Source organism: Lithobates pipiens, unplaced genomic scaffold (assembly GCF_037356315.1).
Source record: "Lithobates pipiens isolate NorthernLeopardFrog02 unplaced genomic scaffold, aLitPip1_a1.2 Scaffold_28, whole genome shotgun sequence".
Classification (NCBI taxonomy): domain Eukaryota; kingdom Metazoa; phylum Chordata; class Amphibia; order Anura; family Ranidae; genus Lithobates; species Lithobates pipiens.
In genome coordinates this window covers 138422610-138437335 of record NW_027507789.1, presented here as the reverse complement: position 1 = coordinate 138437335, position 14726 = coordinate 138422610, and the positions used below count along the sequence as shown (strand labels likewise).

The following is a 14726-nucleotide window of genomic DNA, read 5'->3' as shown; positions in this document are numbered from 1 at the left end:
TTTTTTTTCTTTCTTTCTTTCTCTTTCTCTCTTTCTTTCTCTTTTTATTTTATTTTTTTTTATTTTTTTCCCAGCATTTTTATAATGGGGTGCCAATAAGAATGCCAGATCTGCTCCATCTGTGTAGTGTTTTATTGCATTAATGAGCTCTGAAACATTTGTTCTTTTAATACCTTTTCTCAGCCAAGGAAATCCAGCTTATGCACAGAGCACCAGTGGTGGGCATCCTCATCCTGGATGGTCACAGTGTTCCCCTGCCAGAACCTCTTGAAGCTGCTCATGATCTCTCAAAAAGCCCAGACATGCAGGGAAGCCATCAATTGCTGGTCGTATCTGAGGAACAGCTCAAGGTTAGAGTTCCACTCCATGTTTCTTGCTCATTTATTTTCTATTGAACCCTTTAAGGTAAAACAAAAAATAGCGGGGATGAGGTCCCCAGGCCCATAATGACACAAAACAGACTATATGAAGATTTCAACAAGTGCCACATGTCCAATCCATGTTTTATGTAGAAAAGGCTTTATACAGTTTCTTGTAAAATTATTCATACCCCTTCAAAATTTCCACATTTTGTCATGTTTTATTTTTATTTTTTTGTGATTTTATGTGATAGACAGACAACACAAAGTGGCACATAATTGTGAAGTGGAAGGAAAATGATAAATGGTTTTCAATTTTTTTTTTTTTTTTTCAGATATCTGAAAAGTGTGGTGTGCATTTGTATTCAGTCCCCTTTTACGCTCATACTCCTAAAATTAAGTGGTATTGATTGCCTTCAGAAGTCACCTAATTAGTAAATAGAGTCCACCTGTGTGTAATTTTAATATTGGTATAAATACAGCTGTTTTGTGAAGTCATCAGAGGTTTATTATAGAACCTTAGACCCCTTTCACACTGAGGCAGTTTTCAGGCATTTTAACGCTAGAAATGGCGCCTGTAATGTGCCCGAAAACTGTTTCTTATTTATTACAATGGGTGCTTTCACACCCAGGCGGTGCGCTTGGAGGACGTTTTGGGAAAAGTCCTGCAAGCAGCCTCTTTTATGGCGGATTGGGAGCGCTCTCAAAACGTCCCAGCCCATTGCAATGAATGTGCAGCACTTCCAAAGCACCGCAACACAGGAGTTTTCAACTCCTTCTTTTCGGGGGAAGTCTGTCCAAGATGAAGCGCCCAGGGCAAGGGTGATGTGTCCCCCTTTTTAGGGGGGGGGGAGTCGGGCCAGGGTGAATAAAAATAAGCGGCGCTTTAGCACGGCCATGGCCCCAGTGTGAAAGGTGTCTGTGTAACAAACCGCATTATAAAGGCCAAGAAACACACTAGACAGATCAGGGATAAAGTTGTGGAGAAGTTTAAAGTGGGGTTAGGTTATACAAAAAAAAAAACAAGCTTTGAACATCTTGCGGAGCACTGTTTAATCCATCATATGGGAAAGATTATGCAACAACTGCAAACCTACCAGGACATGGCCGTCCACCTAAACTGACAGGCTGGGCAAAGAGCATTCATCAGAGAAGCGGCCAAGAGGCCCATGGTAACTCTGGGGGATCTGCAGAGATCCACAGCTCAGGTGGGACAATCTGTCCACAGGACAAATTAGTCGTGCACGCCATAAATCTGGCCTTTATTTAAGAGTGGCAGGAAGAAAGCCATTGTTGAAAGAAAGCCATAAGAAGTCCCATTTGCAGTTTGTGAGAAGCCATGTGGAGGACACAGCAAATGTGGAAGAAGGTGCTCTGGTCAGATGAGACCAAAATTGAACTTTTTGGCCTAAAAGCCAAACTCTGTGTGGCGGAAAACAAACACTGCACATCACCCTGAACACACTATCCCCACCATGAAGCATGGTGACAGCAACATGCTGTGGCAATGCTTTTCTTCAGTAGAGACAGGAAAGCTGGTCAGAGTTGATGGTAAGATGGATGAAGCCAAATACAGGGCAATCTTAGAAGAAAACCTGTTAGTCTGCAAAAGACTTGAGAATGGGGTGCAGGTTCACCTTCCAGTAGGACAACGACCCTAAACATACAGCCAGAGCTACAATGGAATGGTTTAGATCAAAGCATATTCATGTGTTGGAATGGCCCAGTCAAAGTGCAGACCTAAATCCAATTGAGAATCTGTGGCAAGACTTGAAAATTGCTGTTCAGATGCTCTCCATTCAATTCTGACAGAGTTTGAGCTATTTTGCAAAGAAGAATGGGCAAAAATGTCTCTTTAGATGTGCAAAGCTGGTAAAGACATGCCCAAAAAGACTTGCAGCTGTAATTGCAGTGATGGTAGTTCTACAAAGTATTGACTCAGGGAGGCTGAATACAAATGCATGCCACACTTTTTCACTTTTTTTTTTTTTTTAAATTGCATACAATTTATCTTCCTTCCACGTCACAATTATGTGCCACTTTGTGTTTGTCTATCACATAAAATCCCAATAAAATACATTTTGTTTTTGGTTGTAACTTGACTATGTGAAAAATGTCAAGGGGTACGAATACTTTTTCAAGGCACTGTGTGTGTATATTATCCTCCATAAATGTAACATCTGGCATATACAGGCAGTCCCCAAGTTGCATACAATCGTCTTGCACATTCCTCGTACTTGGAGGCAGACGACATTAAGATAGAGGAAATATACCCCTAGGAAGGCAAATTCACTTCCCCTTTGCTGCTTGGCCTGGCCGTTGATTGGCTGGAGTGGATGGATTGAAAGCAGCGCAGCTATTGGCTCGTGCTGCTGTCAATCGCATCCAATGACTCGGCACGCCGGGAGGGCCTATCTTTTGTTTTAACCCAGGTCTTTACTATATTTGGCACTTTCATAGCATCCTAATTGATTTTATTCATATATTTATATAAATTTTCTTTTTATTTATTTTGCTCCCACAAAGTAAGCCCTTATGTTAGATTCATGTAGTTCTCATTAATTACAGCAGCTTTTGACATTTTGAGCAGTACTTTTGTTAAAAAAAAAAAAAAAAATCGGTTAACTTTTTTTGCCTTTCCAGTCTATCGTGGCAAACTCAATATTTTTCTCTCCATCCCCTTGCAACTTCCCTAGTATTGCATTGAGTCAGACGACAAATTCACAGGCCACACTATTTCCATGACCCTTGCTGTCTTTCATCCGTTGAGTCCTGGAATTTGTGTATCACTGCAGTCCTTGGACATGCAATGTGTTCACGGACTTGCACTCCCTTTGCTCACTCCCAATCAACAGTCCATGTTACTCACAGAAAGCCAATTCCCAGTTTTCTCCATCCGCTTGACTCCTTCTTCCTCCATTTTTAGGTCCCGTATATCCCTGCATGGGACGCCCGGTCTCTGTTCAATCCCTACATGGTTGATGTTCCTCCAGGGACCAGTTGTGGGTCTGCTGGACTCCTACTCCTCTGGTTATCTGGCTCTGGGGTGTCTGAACTCCCAGGCCTTCAACACCCCTGCCTGGTGGCTCCAGGGTCTCTGAATCTCTGGCCCGCCTCCTCTCCTTTCTCAGTACTTTCAGCCCCCCTTGAGCATGTGACTCTCCCTTTTTTTATGAGACACCCATTGACCAAGGAAATTAACCATTGGTCCCCTCTCTCACATCAGTCCTTCCTCTGTTCAGTCCTGCCCACTGTCCAGCAGAGGAGGTATCAGTCCAAATGTAGGTGGTCACACCCCACTCTACACTAACACCCCCATCCCCAAATAAACAAACTAGGTCCAGGAAATGTACCTGCATCTGACCTATACTCACAAAAACCCAATCTATTCCCCTATCTAAACATGGGGGTCTGCTACACCTGTTTGTGAGTAGTGTATTTTTCTGATTAGCCATTAATATGTTGCTCCTTTTTATTAAATAGACTCAGACCTTTACAAAAATGGTTAAACAACTTTTTAAACTGAGCTCCCTGCTTGAGACTTCTCTGTATAATGTAAATGAACTCCGCCATTTCTTTTGCATGGTCTAAAAACTGTCATACCACCTGTAGTGTTAACACTGACATTCTCTATTGTATGACAATGTTTAATCACATGATGTTGCAAAGGTTGTATGAATAACTACAGGGTGACAGTGACATACAGTGATAAAAAAAATTGCTGTTCATATGTTAAACTGCATAACCACATGGCTCAATTGCGTTTTTTATGTGTGATGAATCAACTTTTGCACACAGTATAAAGTATGCTAAACATACTATGAACAGAACTGTAAATCACATGAATAGTTTTAGTCAAACTGGTCCAGTTGCTGTGGTCTGTGCTGGGCTGGACAGTTTTTATTTTTTATTTTTTTTTTATTTTTTTTTCAGTCCTTCCTTGAGCCAGCAGATCCCAGCAATAGTGGACTTATTTCCTATGCCCTGGTGGAAAAGCAATCTACCTGCAAATTTATGGAGAATAGGATCTATAGATACAGCACAATGAACCCTTGCCAGACTTGGGAGAACCAGTGTGGCATCTACAGTAGCCTATAATGCCTGTTGTCTGCAGTAAGCTTAAGGGGGTATGGCTAGGGGGTCTGCTAGGTAAAATGAGTTGACACCATCCTTTGAAATATACAGAGTTCTATCTATTCTAATGCTTTTTGTCACCAGAGAAAAAAACTGTGCTATAAGCAAATTGAAAACTTAAGAATGCACAAAACCTTTATATTTTTTTTTTTTTTTTTTTTAGCTGTGCATTGGTTCTATAAACATTTCCCATTTTACATTTTGTTGTGATCGTTTTATGTAATTTGTGGTCAAACATAACTTTTTACAGGTGTTTACCCTGCCCAAAGTGAGCAGCAAACTCAAGTTGAAACTGACAGCAACAGAAGGATGCCGGGTGCGCAAGACATCAGTGTGCAATTTTGGCAGCTGTCGATCAGAAGATCACAATGAGAACCATTTGACTGTCCTCACAAATCTAGGTGATATCCAGGTGATATCCCTGCCACATCTTAAACCACAAGTGCGATATGACTGTATCCGAAAGGAAGATGTCAGTGGTATTGCATCCTGTGTATTTACGAAGTATGGACAAGGTGAGTGCAAAGATTCGCCCAACATCTCACTACTATTATTTTTTTTGCTTTTTCAAAAATGATGTAAATATCTCCTAAAACAACAAGTCATACCATATAGATTTCTGACATCAGTGTGTTTTCTGATAAAAAAAAAAAAAAAAAAAAATTTTTTAGGGATTGGGCTTTTTATGAAGCTGTGGTTTCTGTCAGAGGCGGCTCTCTAATTAGGCGGCAGCCTTGGGCCCCACGCTCCCAGGAGCCTTGCGGCCACCACCTAATTTGCCTACGTTATGTGTGGAAATGGGAGGGAATGTCCCCCAGTCGGTGTCCCCGAACCGTCTTTAACATGGGGGAACCTGGTGTCCGCAGCTACTTTTCCCAGCCGAGGGCGGGTGGGCGGACTGACCATTGAGAAGTGATCGATGTCCCGGGTCAGTGGGTGGCTGTATGCATTTCCCTCCCTGGGCTCCTCCCCCTTCTGCTGCGCTCATCGAATCTCCTGCATGCAGCGGCTGAGCAGCTCCCTGCACTACTCTCCGGAATGGATCGGCCTGCAATGGAGGACTTGCCAGAGCTGCCGCGTCTTCGAGGAGCTAGTCTCACAGCCTTAAGGTACTACCTGACACTGACAGGCTGACGGCATCCCGTGATGTCCCCTCCTGACTGAGCACCTCAAATCAAGCCTGCCAGCCGCCCGGGACCTCGCAGCCCTGAGTGATGTGATGTATGCCATCTGGCATATGATGCCAGCTACTGACCCTTTGCCATAATCATAATCCTCCTCATCCTCCTGTTCCTGACATCCCACTTCCCTATCTCCTGTCATCCCCCGTCATCATTTCTATCCTCACCATAATCCCCCTGTGCCTGGCATCCTACTACCCCACCCCCGTCTCATCCGCATCCCCCTGCACCCCACTGCCATCTTCCTACCACCTCACCCCCATCATCCTCATTGCACCCCACTGCCAGCTTCCTACCACCTCACTCCTGTCGTCTTCATCCTTCCTGCACCTCACTGCCAGCTTTCTACCACCCCACCCCCATCATCCCCCCCTGCACTCCACTGCCAGCTTCCTACTACCTTACCCTCATCTTCATACCCCCCACCCCTCTATCATCTTCACCCCCCGTACCCAATTGCTGACATCCTACCACCTCATCCATTATCAGCATCCCCATCATTCCTATGTATCCTTCCACCCTTCCTCCTGTCATCAAAATCCCCATGTACCCCATCTCTAGCATCCACCACCCTACCCCCCCTCCCCCCATTATCCTTATCTCCCCCCCCCTTACCCCACTGTCAGCCTCCTACCAACCTACATCCTGTCATCATCATCTGCATCCTTATCATGATCCCCCTTGTGCCTGGTGTCCTACCACCCTGCCCCCTGTAATCTTCATCTGCCCCCCCCCCCTCCCTGTACTCCAATGCCAGCTCCCTACCACCCCACCCCTGTCATCATCCCACCTGTATCCCATTGCCAGTTTCCTACCACCCCACCCCCTGTAATCTTCATCCTCTTCACCCTACTGCCAACTTTCTACCACCCCACACACTATCATCATCGTCGTCCCCATACCCAACCTCTGATATCCTACCACCCTGCCCCCTGTCGTCAACATCCTCATCACCCCCATGTACCCCACCTCTAGAATTTAACCATCCTACCCCCATCATCACCCCCCCCCCCCGTACCCCACTGCCAGCTTCCTACCCACCCACTGTCATTATGCCCCTTTGCTGACCTCCTACCACCCCACAAATTTTCATCAACATCCCCTCCTCCCTCTCTACCCCACCTCTGGCATCCTACCACCCCATCCCCTGTCATTATCCCCATGATCCCCCTGTACCCCACCTCTGGCATCCTATCCCTTATCGTTGTAGGGAAGGTATGATCTCAGCCTCTCACCCCAATGCTGCCACCATCATCCCAAACTGCATCCTGTCATCCAACTGTACCCCAATAGTTGCATCACACACACCACAATACTGCCCTGCCACCCAGAGAGAGGTAATGATGTGCTGTAACCTCTAGCAACCAATCAGTGAGTGATAATAAGCAATAACCTATAGCAACCAATGAGCAGTAATAATGTGCAGTAACCTCTATCGACCAATCAATGTGCGGTAATGATGTGCAATAACCTCTAGCAACCAATGGGTGGGCAGTAATTTTATGCAGTACCTGTAGCACCAATCAGTGAGCTTGGAGCAATCCGTGAGTGTGAAAGTGTGAACCAGACTTTTATGGGTACATTAGGTGTTTTTTGTTTTTCCTTTTTTATTTATTTTTTTTTTTTTTTTGGATATTTGGGGTGGTGATCAAAATTGCTAGGGATCTATCGCTTGAATTATTTTTCCCATTGTGGGAGTTAGTAGGGCCTCATGTCTAATGCCGCATACACACGACGGGACTTTCCGGCAGAAAAGGTCTGATGGTCTTCCTGATGGAGTTCAGATGGACTTGCCCACAAACGAACAGACTAAAGGCCGTTCCTTTTGAACGTGATGACGTACGACGGGACTAGAAAAGGAAGTTCAATAGCCAATAGCTGCCCTACCGTTGTATTTGGTCCGTCGGACGAGCATACAGATGGTTAAAATCGTATATATATTTTTTTGCTAGAAAATTACTTGGCACCCCCCAAAACATTTTAGATATTTTTTCAAGACCCCCTAGAGAATAAAATGGTGGTCGTTCCAATACAATGTCGCACCATATTTGTCCAGCGGTCTTACAAGTGTGTGATTGTATTTTTTTATTTTATTTATTTTTTATTTGGATCTATTTTTATCATTGCATATAAAATAAAATGGACATAAGAGACATTATTATCAAATCTGTAGGATTGTACAACAACCACAAAAAAAAAAAACCATAACACGTATAGGGCAATAACAAGTTTTCCTTATCCGTACTGCATAGGCCCTAACTCAAGTTGCAGATTTCTAGTGCTTGAATTATTGTTCGATCTCTAATGATCGTGACAATATCTCGTATGTGTGGTTTGAACAGTTTTTACATGCGAGTGTGACTTGCGTATGTGTTTGCTTCTGCGCTCGGGTGAGGTGGGGCGCTTTAAATATTTTCTTTCCTATAAATTTGACGTTTAGACCATTAGGCTGAAGTGATTTTTGATGTTGCTTCTGTCATCCAGTGGTATGGTGCCGAGCTGGGGCTATCGTTCCCTCACTCGGCATCCAGCCTCACAGGGAAGAAGACTCAATCTCTGCCGATACTGATGGTTCCGGCAAGTGGTCAAGACGCCTGGAGCACGGGGGTGTTTAAAAGTGATCTTTTATCTGAAAGAGGCAGCTTTTATGGCGGCTATTTGCTACCATAACAACGATGTTCCACTTCAAACAGGCGCCGTATAATGACGGTGGGTGGTCCGATAGCAGTTAAATAAAATGTCATACTTGGTTTTGCACACAGCCTCAAGCCGCCTCCTCTTTTGGCTCCCACCCCTCCCACCTGCTGAGTGCCCACCATGGCAAGCCACTTGCTACGGAGGCACTCACACTTGTTCCTGAGAAACATAGAGCATGGCTCAACCCTGTTCCCTCCCCCAGGGTAAATGGCTCCCAAAGCCACCCCTGAGCCTATGAGAAGGGAGAGCTTGTGTACAGCGCTAGAAATAGATGAGGCTTAGGTAAGTGAACGGGAGTGCTGCACTCAGGATTTTTACCTTTTAATGTAGAGTATGCGTTAAGGTAAAAAAAACCTTCAGCACCACTTTAATGTGTTGTAATAGGTGTGTGTGTGTGTGTGTGTGTGTGTAAAATTTTAAAGGCTTTCTGCATTGAACTGCAGTAGCATACTAGGAAGTTTGCTTAAAGGAGAAATATTCCACCAACACGTCCACCTCTGGGAGGCTACTTTCACACTGTGGCAGGGGTGCGTTAGCACTAAAGCGCTATTAGGTTTAGCAGCCTTTTAACCCCCGCTAGCGGCCGAAGAAAGGGTTAAAAGAGCCAGTGTTGCGGCACTGCCTGAGAGCTTTGCAGGCACTTCGGCAGCGCTGCCCAGTCGTTTCAATGGGCAGGGGCTTTTGGGATGCGATGTTTACACCACTGCCACACCACCCCAAAGATGCTGTTTGCAGGGTTTTTTCTGCTTTCACACTGGGGAGACATGAGTTGCTTTTCAGGTGCTTTTACAGATTTTAGTGCTAAAACTTCTGAAATGCGCCTCAGTGTGAAGGGGGCTTAACTTCCACTGCAGAAGGGGAGGAACTTACAACCAGTTAACCCTTTAACTTTCTGCTCCACCTTTTGGTAGCGTGCATTTTGAGTCACGCGAACTCATTGAAAAATGTGGACTTTAAAGGGTTAAAGGTTTTTGAGCAAAAGTAGTGGTCCACTGAGCAGCATCTTGTCTATCCTAGACAGTCATACATAGTGATACACAGTCATACATAGAGGAGAACCAGGAGTACATCTGCTGATCACAATACTTGATGCCATGCTTCTTCCATCTAAACAGTCGTTGCTAGTTTACTGAATCTCGTGAAGGGTTTTCTTTGGGATTCCCAATTAGGTGTGTAAAGAGTCTGGGACCAACATAAGTATAGTAGAAGTCTTCCAGCCATACCATTCCATACAGATGGGCGGTCAGACTTAAAGGAAGGTGGCATGTAGAATGTCAACACTAATGGGAGAAAGAATTGCTTATATAGGAAGATAAATCTTCCTTGACTGTCTAACTTGAGATTATCCTCCTCTTTCCCCACTTCCTCTACCATTATTTGTATTGCGCAGAGCTGTCCCAAAAAAAAGAGGCAATACAACCAACCTTTTAAAGAGCAAGAGCAACTTGGTAACCAGTCGTGGGCCACAATGAGCGGAGTGGGCAGGTGACAGGTCACGGCTACTCTATGGGCCATCCGATCCAGCTAGAAAGAAGGGGATGAATTCCGCCCTTTTTTTTCTTTTTTCTTTTTTGAGCATCGGATTGGAGGCAGGCGGGAGAAAACGGACAAAAGTCTGTTTTACATCTGCGCTCGGTAGAGGTGAATTGAGGGTCCAATTGGGTAGGGCCGATCATGTGAAAAGGGCCTAAACTGCTTTGACGCTGATATGCTGCGGTTTACCCACACCCCGGGTGCAGCGTAGTGCACCTGTTTCTATCCTGCGGGTTAACTGAACTTTGCCATAGACTCTGCCTGTGGCAAAAGCCGGCGCTGTACAGGAAACATCGGCTTATGGGGCTCTGCTCTACAGCCACTTTCTTTCTCTACCACCAACTTCATTCACAACACTGATGCTGTGGTATGACGGGTCTGCAATCTGCGATCTGGGCTTGCTAACCCACCATTCCAGAGCAGGAGGTCACGGGCCACATCAGAGGGCTCCGCGGGCCACATGTGGCCCCCGGGCCACTGGTTGGCCACCCCTGATTTAAAGGATAGTCCCAGTGGAAACCACTCCTGGGGCAGATGGAGTAGGTTAAGGTAAGAAATGAAACAAGGCACTCAAGTGCGTTGATGGACACTGAAACGTTGCACATTGTTTATAATGCTGTAGAAAACCCCTAGATAAACTGTAAAGAGGCTAAGGGGGTTGCCCCTTTTACCAGGTAGGGTGCTACGTAGTGCCTCTAAACAGCTTGCCAATTAATGTCCTGGGGGTGCCCTGGTGAGTCGCGAAGTTGGGAAAGACAATGGGCTCTTTCACACTACAATGGGGGGTTGAAAATTGTTCTCTTCCAAAGTGTCTATTTAATCAGCAGTGTTTTTTGAGAAGTGGCAAGGACTAGCACCCTACTCTTCCTTCCTTCCTTCCTTCCTTCCTTTCCTCCTCCTCTTTTCCTCCTTTTCCTCCTTCTTCTCCTTTTCCTTCTTCTTCTCCTTTTCCTTCTTCTTCTCCTTTTCCTTCTTCTTCTCCTTTTCCTTCTTCTTTTCCTTCACCCCCCCCCCCCTTTTTCCTTCTTCCCCTTTTTCCTTCTCTCCCCCCCCCCCCCCTGGCTGTTCTGTCTGGCACAGGATTGTTGTAAAGATTGAAGCTGGTCCTCTAGGCCTCTAATGCTGGTCTTCTCTGTTCACCCTGGTTCACACTACCGCGACTTGTCATGTGACAGTCGCAAGAAATGTGCTCCATTAATGGCAATGGAATCGTTCTAATCGGTGTGAATTAAGTCGCTCTCATTTGGAAGAATGTTCCTGTACTACTTTGGGGCGACTTCAACGCGCCTTCTGTTAAAGAAGTACTATTCAAGCCCCATTGAAGTTGTGCAGGGATGTCTGCTTCCTGTAGGGGGAAGTGAAACTTTCAACTTGTATCTAAAGTCCCTGACTGCACACCCCCCCTCCCTTCCCCCGGGGTCATCACCATCTTTGTGACGCTTGAACGTCTCCAACCTAGAAACTGATTTCGGGGGACTGTTGGGAGGTAACGTGTGGTACAAATGGTCAGCATGGGGCGAGGGGGATATCGAGCTACGAGGAAAGTATTTTCTATACACTTTGTTGATGCAGGTTTTAGTGCAGGTATATTGTGTAGTGGAGCTTTTGTTGTGTGTTTTGCCACATGCTTCTTCAGGCTACATACCCTTTTAACATCAGTAGAGGATTGTTAGCCTGGTAGTATGAAATATTGCTTGTGAATATTTTTTTTTCTTACAATAGTTTTTATTGAAGGTTATGTATAAGGTACAAACCGGCAATAAGAAAACAGAAGTATGGCAACAAACCATTTCCATCACGGGTGATAATGGTGTGTACATTAATTCTCTACCTAGGGAGGTATTGATCATACAATAAAAAGATTAGAGTAAAATAACACTTGACATCCTAAGAGAGAACCATCGTCCTAGGCCAGTTAGTCATTAATAATTATTGACCTTGTGAGTACCAGTTAAACCAGTAGATCCAATTATTTTTTGCAGTTTTTAATCTATCAATGCTAGATGCAAACATACATTGGTGTGCACCAAGGTGATTACTTCAACCCTAGAGAGCGATTTGGTTGTCTTCCAGTGTCGGGCCATCATTAGCCTGGCAGCTAGCAGGATGTGAATAAGGCATTGGTACATGGGCAGAAACTCCTTTTTTTTATACCTATGTTCAGTAATGCAAGAGATGGTGTGAGGTTAACGGAAATCCTAGTGATTTTGGTTCTTAAATCCGCTACTTCCCACCAGAATGCTTTTATCTCGGTACACTCCCATAGCACATGAAATAAATGCCACAGTTCCTCCAGCAATGGGGGGGAGCTTGCTGGATCTATTTTGTTAGCGAGAATTGGAAGTATACCAGCGTAAGTTAATCTTATGGGCATGTTCCCAAAGTTTGGCAGAGTGAGTGGCTTTAAAGGTGGCTCTGAGCGCTTCTAGCCAGTGGGAGTCCTGAAAGGTGCACCTTATGTCTAAAAGGGATTAAACTTGCTAAAGGTGGTTTTGTCTTTGTAAGAGGTTGTAAAAAAGTGCTATGCCTTTTTAGAGTAGTCGTTTCAGTGAATTGGTATCTCCATGCCAGATTGTGTGTGAACTGGTGGAGGTGGGAGTTGTGTATCAAGCAATGAGTCATCTGCATGTGTTTATAGTAGGGGTGTAAAGAGTAACACTTTTTGTAGTGTGGAAAAAGATTTTAACAAGTCTTTGTTTTATAGGTCTGAGTATTGAGTGATACCATTGTTTATCCATGTGCTGAAGGAAGTATTGGGAATGAGGCATTGAAGCATTGCTATTAAGAGTGGTAATTTAGCTGGAGAGGAACCTAAGGGTGCTTTTTGTGGAAAGCCAGAACCAGGGCGATGGGTGTAGGGAAATGTTATCTGTATTTTACTAGGGTTACACTGAGCAACCAGTTTAAGTTGTCCCGGAATCTGAAAAGCTTCAACGTCTTTCCAGAGACTAGTAATATTGGGCAAAAAACTATTTTTAAGTTGTGCCAATATTGTGGCATTGAAATAGTCTTGAATCTATTTAACCACTTACAGACCGAACCATTTTGCTGGTCAAAGACCAGACCACTTTTTGCGATTCGGCACTGCGTCGCTTTAACTGACAATTGCGCGGTCGTGCGACGTGGCTCCCAAACAAAATTGACGTCCTTTTTTTTTTCCCCCACAAATAGAGCTTTCTTTTGGTGGTTTTTGATCACCCCTGCGGTTTTTATTTTTTGCGCTATAAACAAAAATAGAGCGACAATTTTGAAAAGGCATTTTTTACTTTTTGTTATAATATCCCCCAAAAATATATAAAAAAAAAAATAATTTTTTCCCTCAGTTTAGGCCGATACGTATTCTACATATTTTTGGTAAAAAAAATTGCAATAAGCGATTATTGATTGGTTTGCGCAAAAGTTACAGCGTTTACAAAATAGGGATAGTTTTATAGCATTTTTATTAATAAATTTTTTTTTTTTTTTTTTTTTTTTTTTTTTTACTAGTAATGGCGGCGATCAGCGATTTTTTTATTGTGACTGCAACATTGTGGGGGACCCATCGGACATTTTTGACACATTTTTGGGACCATTGTCATTTATACCTTAATCACTGCTATATAAATGCAGTGATTCCTGTGTAAATGACACTGGCAAAGAAGGGGTTAACCAGTGGGTGGCAGTGTAGGGGTTAAGTGTTCCTAGGGGTGTGTTACTAACTGTGGGGGGGTTGGGCTTTCATTTAGTGAACACTGGAGCAGAGATCAGCGTCACTAGTTGCTAGGCAGAATGGAGAAATGCTGTTTACATGGCATTTCCTCCATTCAGCCGTCCCGTGAGACGATCGCGGGTATGCCCGCGGCGATCGAGTCCGCGGGTCCCGCGACCGGACTCGCGGGAGTCCCGACCAGCGCGGGAGCACGCTGCAGGCGGCGCGCTCCCGATGGCAGGGCGGCATTGAAGATTGGACGTACCTGTACGCCAATATGCCTGCCCGTGCCATTCTGTCGACTTACATCGTCGTGCGCTGGTCGGGAACCGGATAACCTGTGCCTCCAACTGATCTGTTTTAGTAGTTTAGCGTGAGAACGTCTAGCTTTTTTTATTTTGCTACGTATAGTGGCTTAATAGGGATTGTAGGGACCCAAAGTAAGAGCTTGGGATAGGCGTAGATCTGAATAGGTACAGCAATTGGGGTAATTGGAGCATTTTAAATGCTGCTCTTCTTTCATTCCATGAAAGCGTCTTGCTGATCAGTCAAGTTCCTGTGAAAGATTATGTAGACAAGGGGAAAGATTGGCCCAAAAAAAGCACAAAATTAAGTTTTGTCTACTTAATTCCAAGGTAGGTGATGGAATCTTCAGCCCACGCATAGAGAGCAAGAGATTCTTATTGTGAGGGAGGCAACCCCAGATTCAAGATGAGATTTGTTTTCATTTATGTTTATAATAAGAAATCGTACTGAATTCAGATAATGTTTGCTGCACTGAAGAAGCGGGGTTGGTTATCATGAGAATGACCATCTCTGCAAATAGGTTTATTTTATGCTGCTTGGAGCCTAACTTGAGACCTGTGATGTCTGTGACCACATTTTCTCTGCAATTGGTTCCATGAGAGGGGAGCACTAGTTAGCGATATTAAGTTTTAGATAAAATAGCTGAGTAATAGACCTGGGCAGTGGGGCATGAGTATAATGCCATTGATGAAAGAATGTGGCCTTGAAAGCCAAATTCATGTCATGGCCAGGTACGACCAATGTACTGTCAAATGCCTTCACTGCATCCAAAGAGAAGAGCAGTGAAGGTATTTTGTGGTGATTGGCCTAATGAATAATATTGATGAT

The 14726-nt window shown here is 44.4% G+C and overlaps 1 protein-coding gene and 1 long non-coding RNA gene across 4 annotated transcripts in view; one reads left to right on the top strand and one right to left on the bottom strand.

The window, feature by feature from the left end:
• LLGL2 (LLGL scribble cell polarity complex component 2) overlaps positions 1 to 14726 on the top strand; it is a 205157-nt gene that overhangs the window by 146111 nt on the left and 44320 nt on the right. For all 3 annotated transcript variants that reach the window (XM_077459604.1, XM_077459602.1, XM_077459603.1), the window contains 2 exons: positions 184 to 350; positions 4744 to 5008. In XM_077459604.1, coding sequence (XP_077315730.1) covers positions 184 to 350; positions 4744 to 5008 — 432 coding nt within the window. The remainder of the gene's footprint in view (positions 1 to 183; positions 351 to 4743; positions 5009 to 14726) is intronic.
• The window catches only part of LOC143935613 (uncharacterized), a 72765-nt gene continuing 58150 nt past the window's right edge, over positions 112 to 14726 (bottom strand). Inside the window, exon 3 of the long non-coding RNA XR_013263562.1 lies at positions 112 to 398. This is a non-coding gene — a long non-coding RNA (uncharacterized LOC143935613). The remainder of the gene's footprint in view (positions 399 to 14726) is intronic.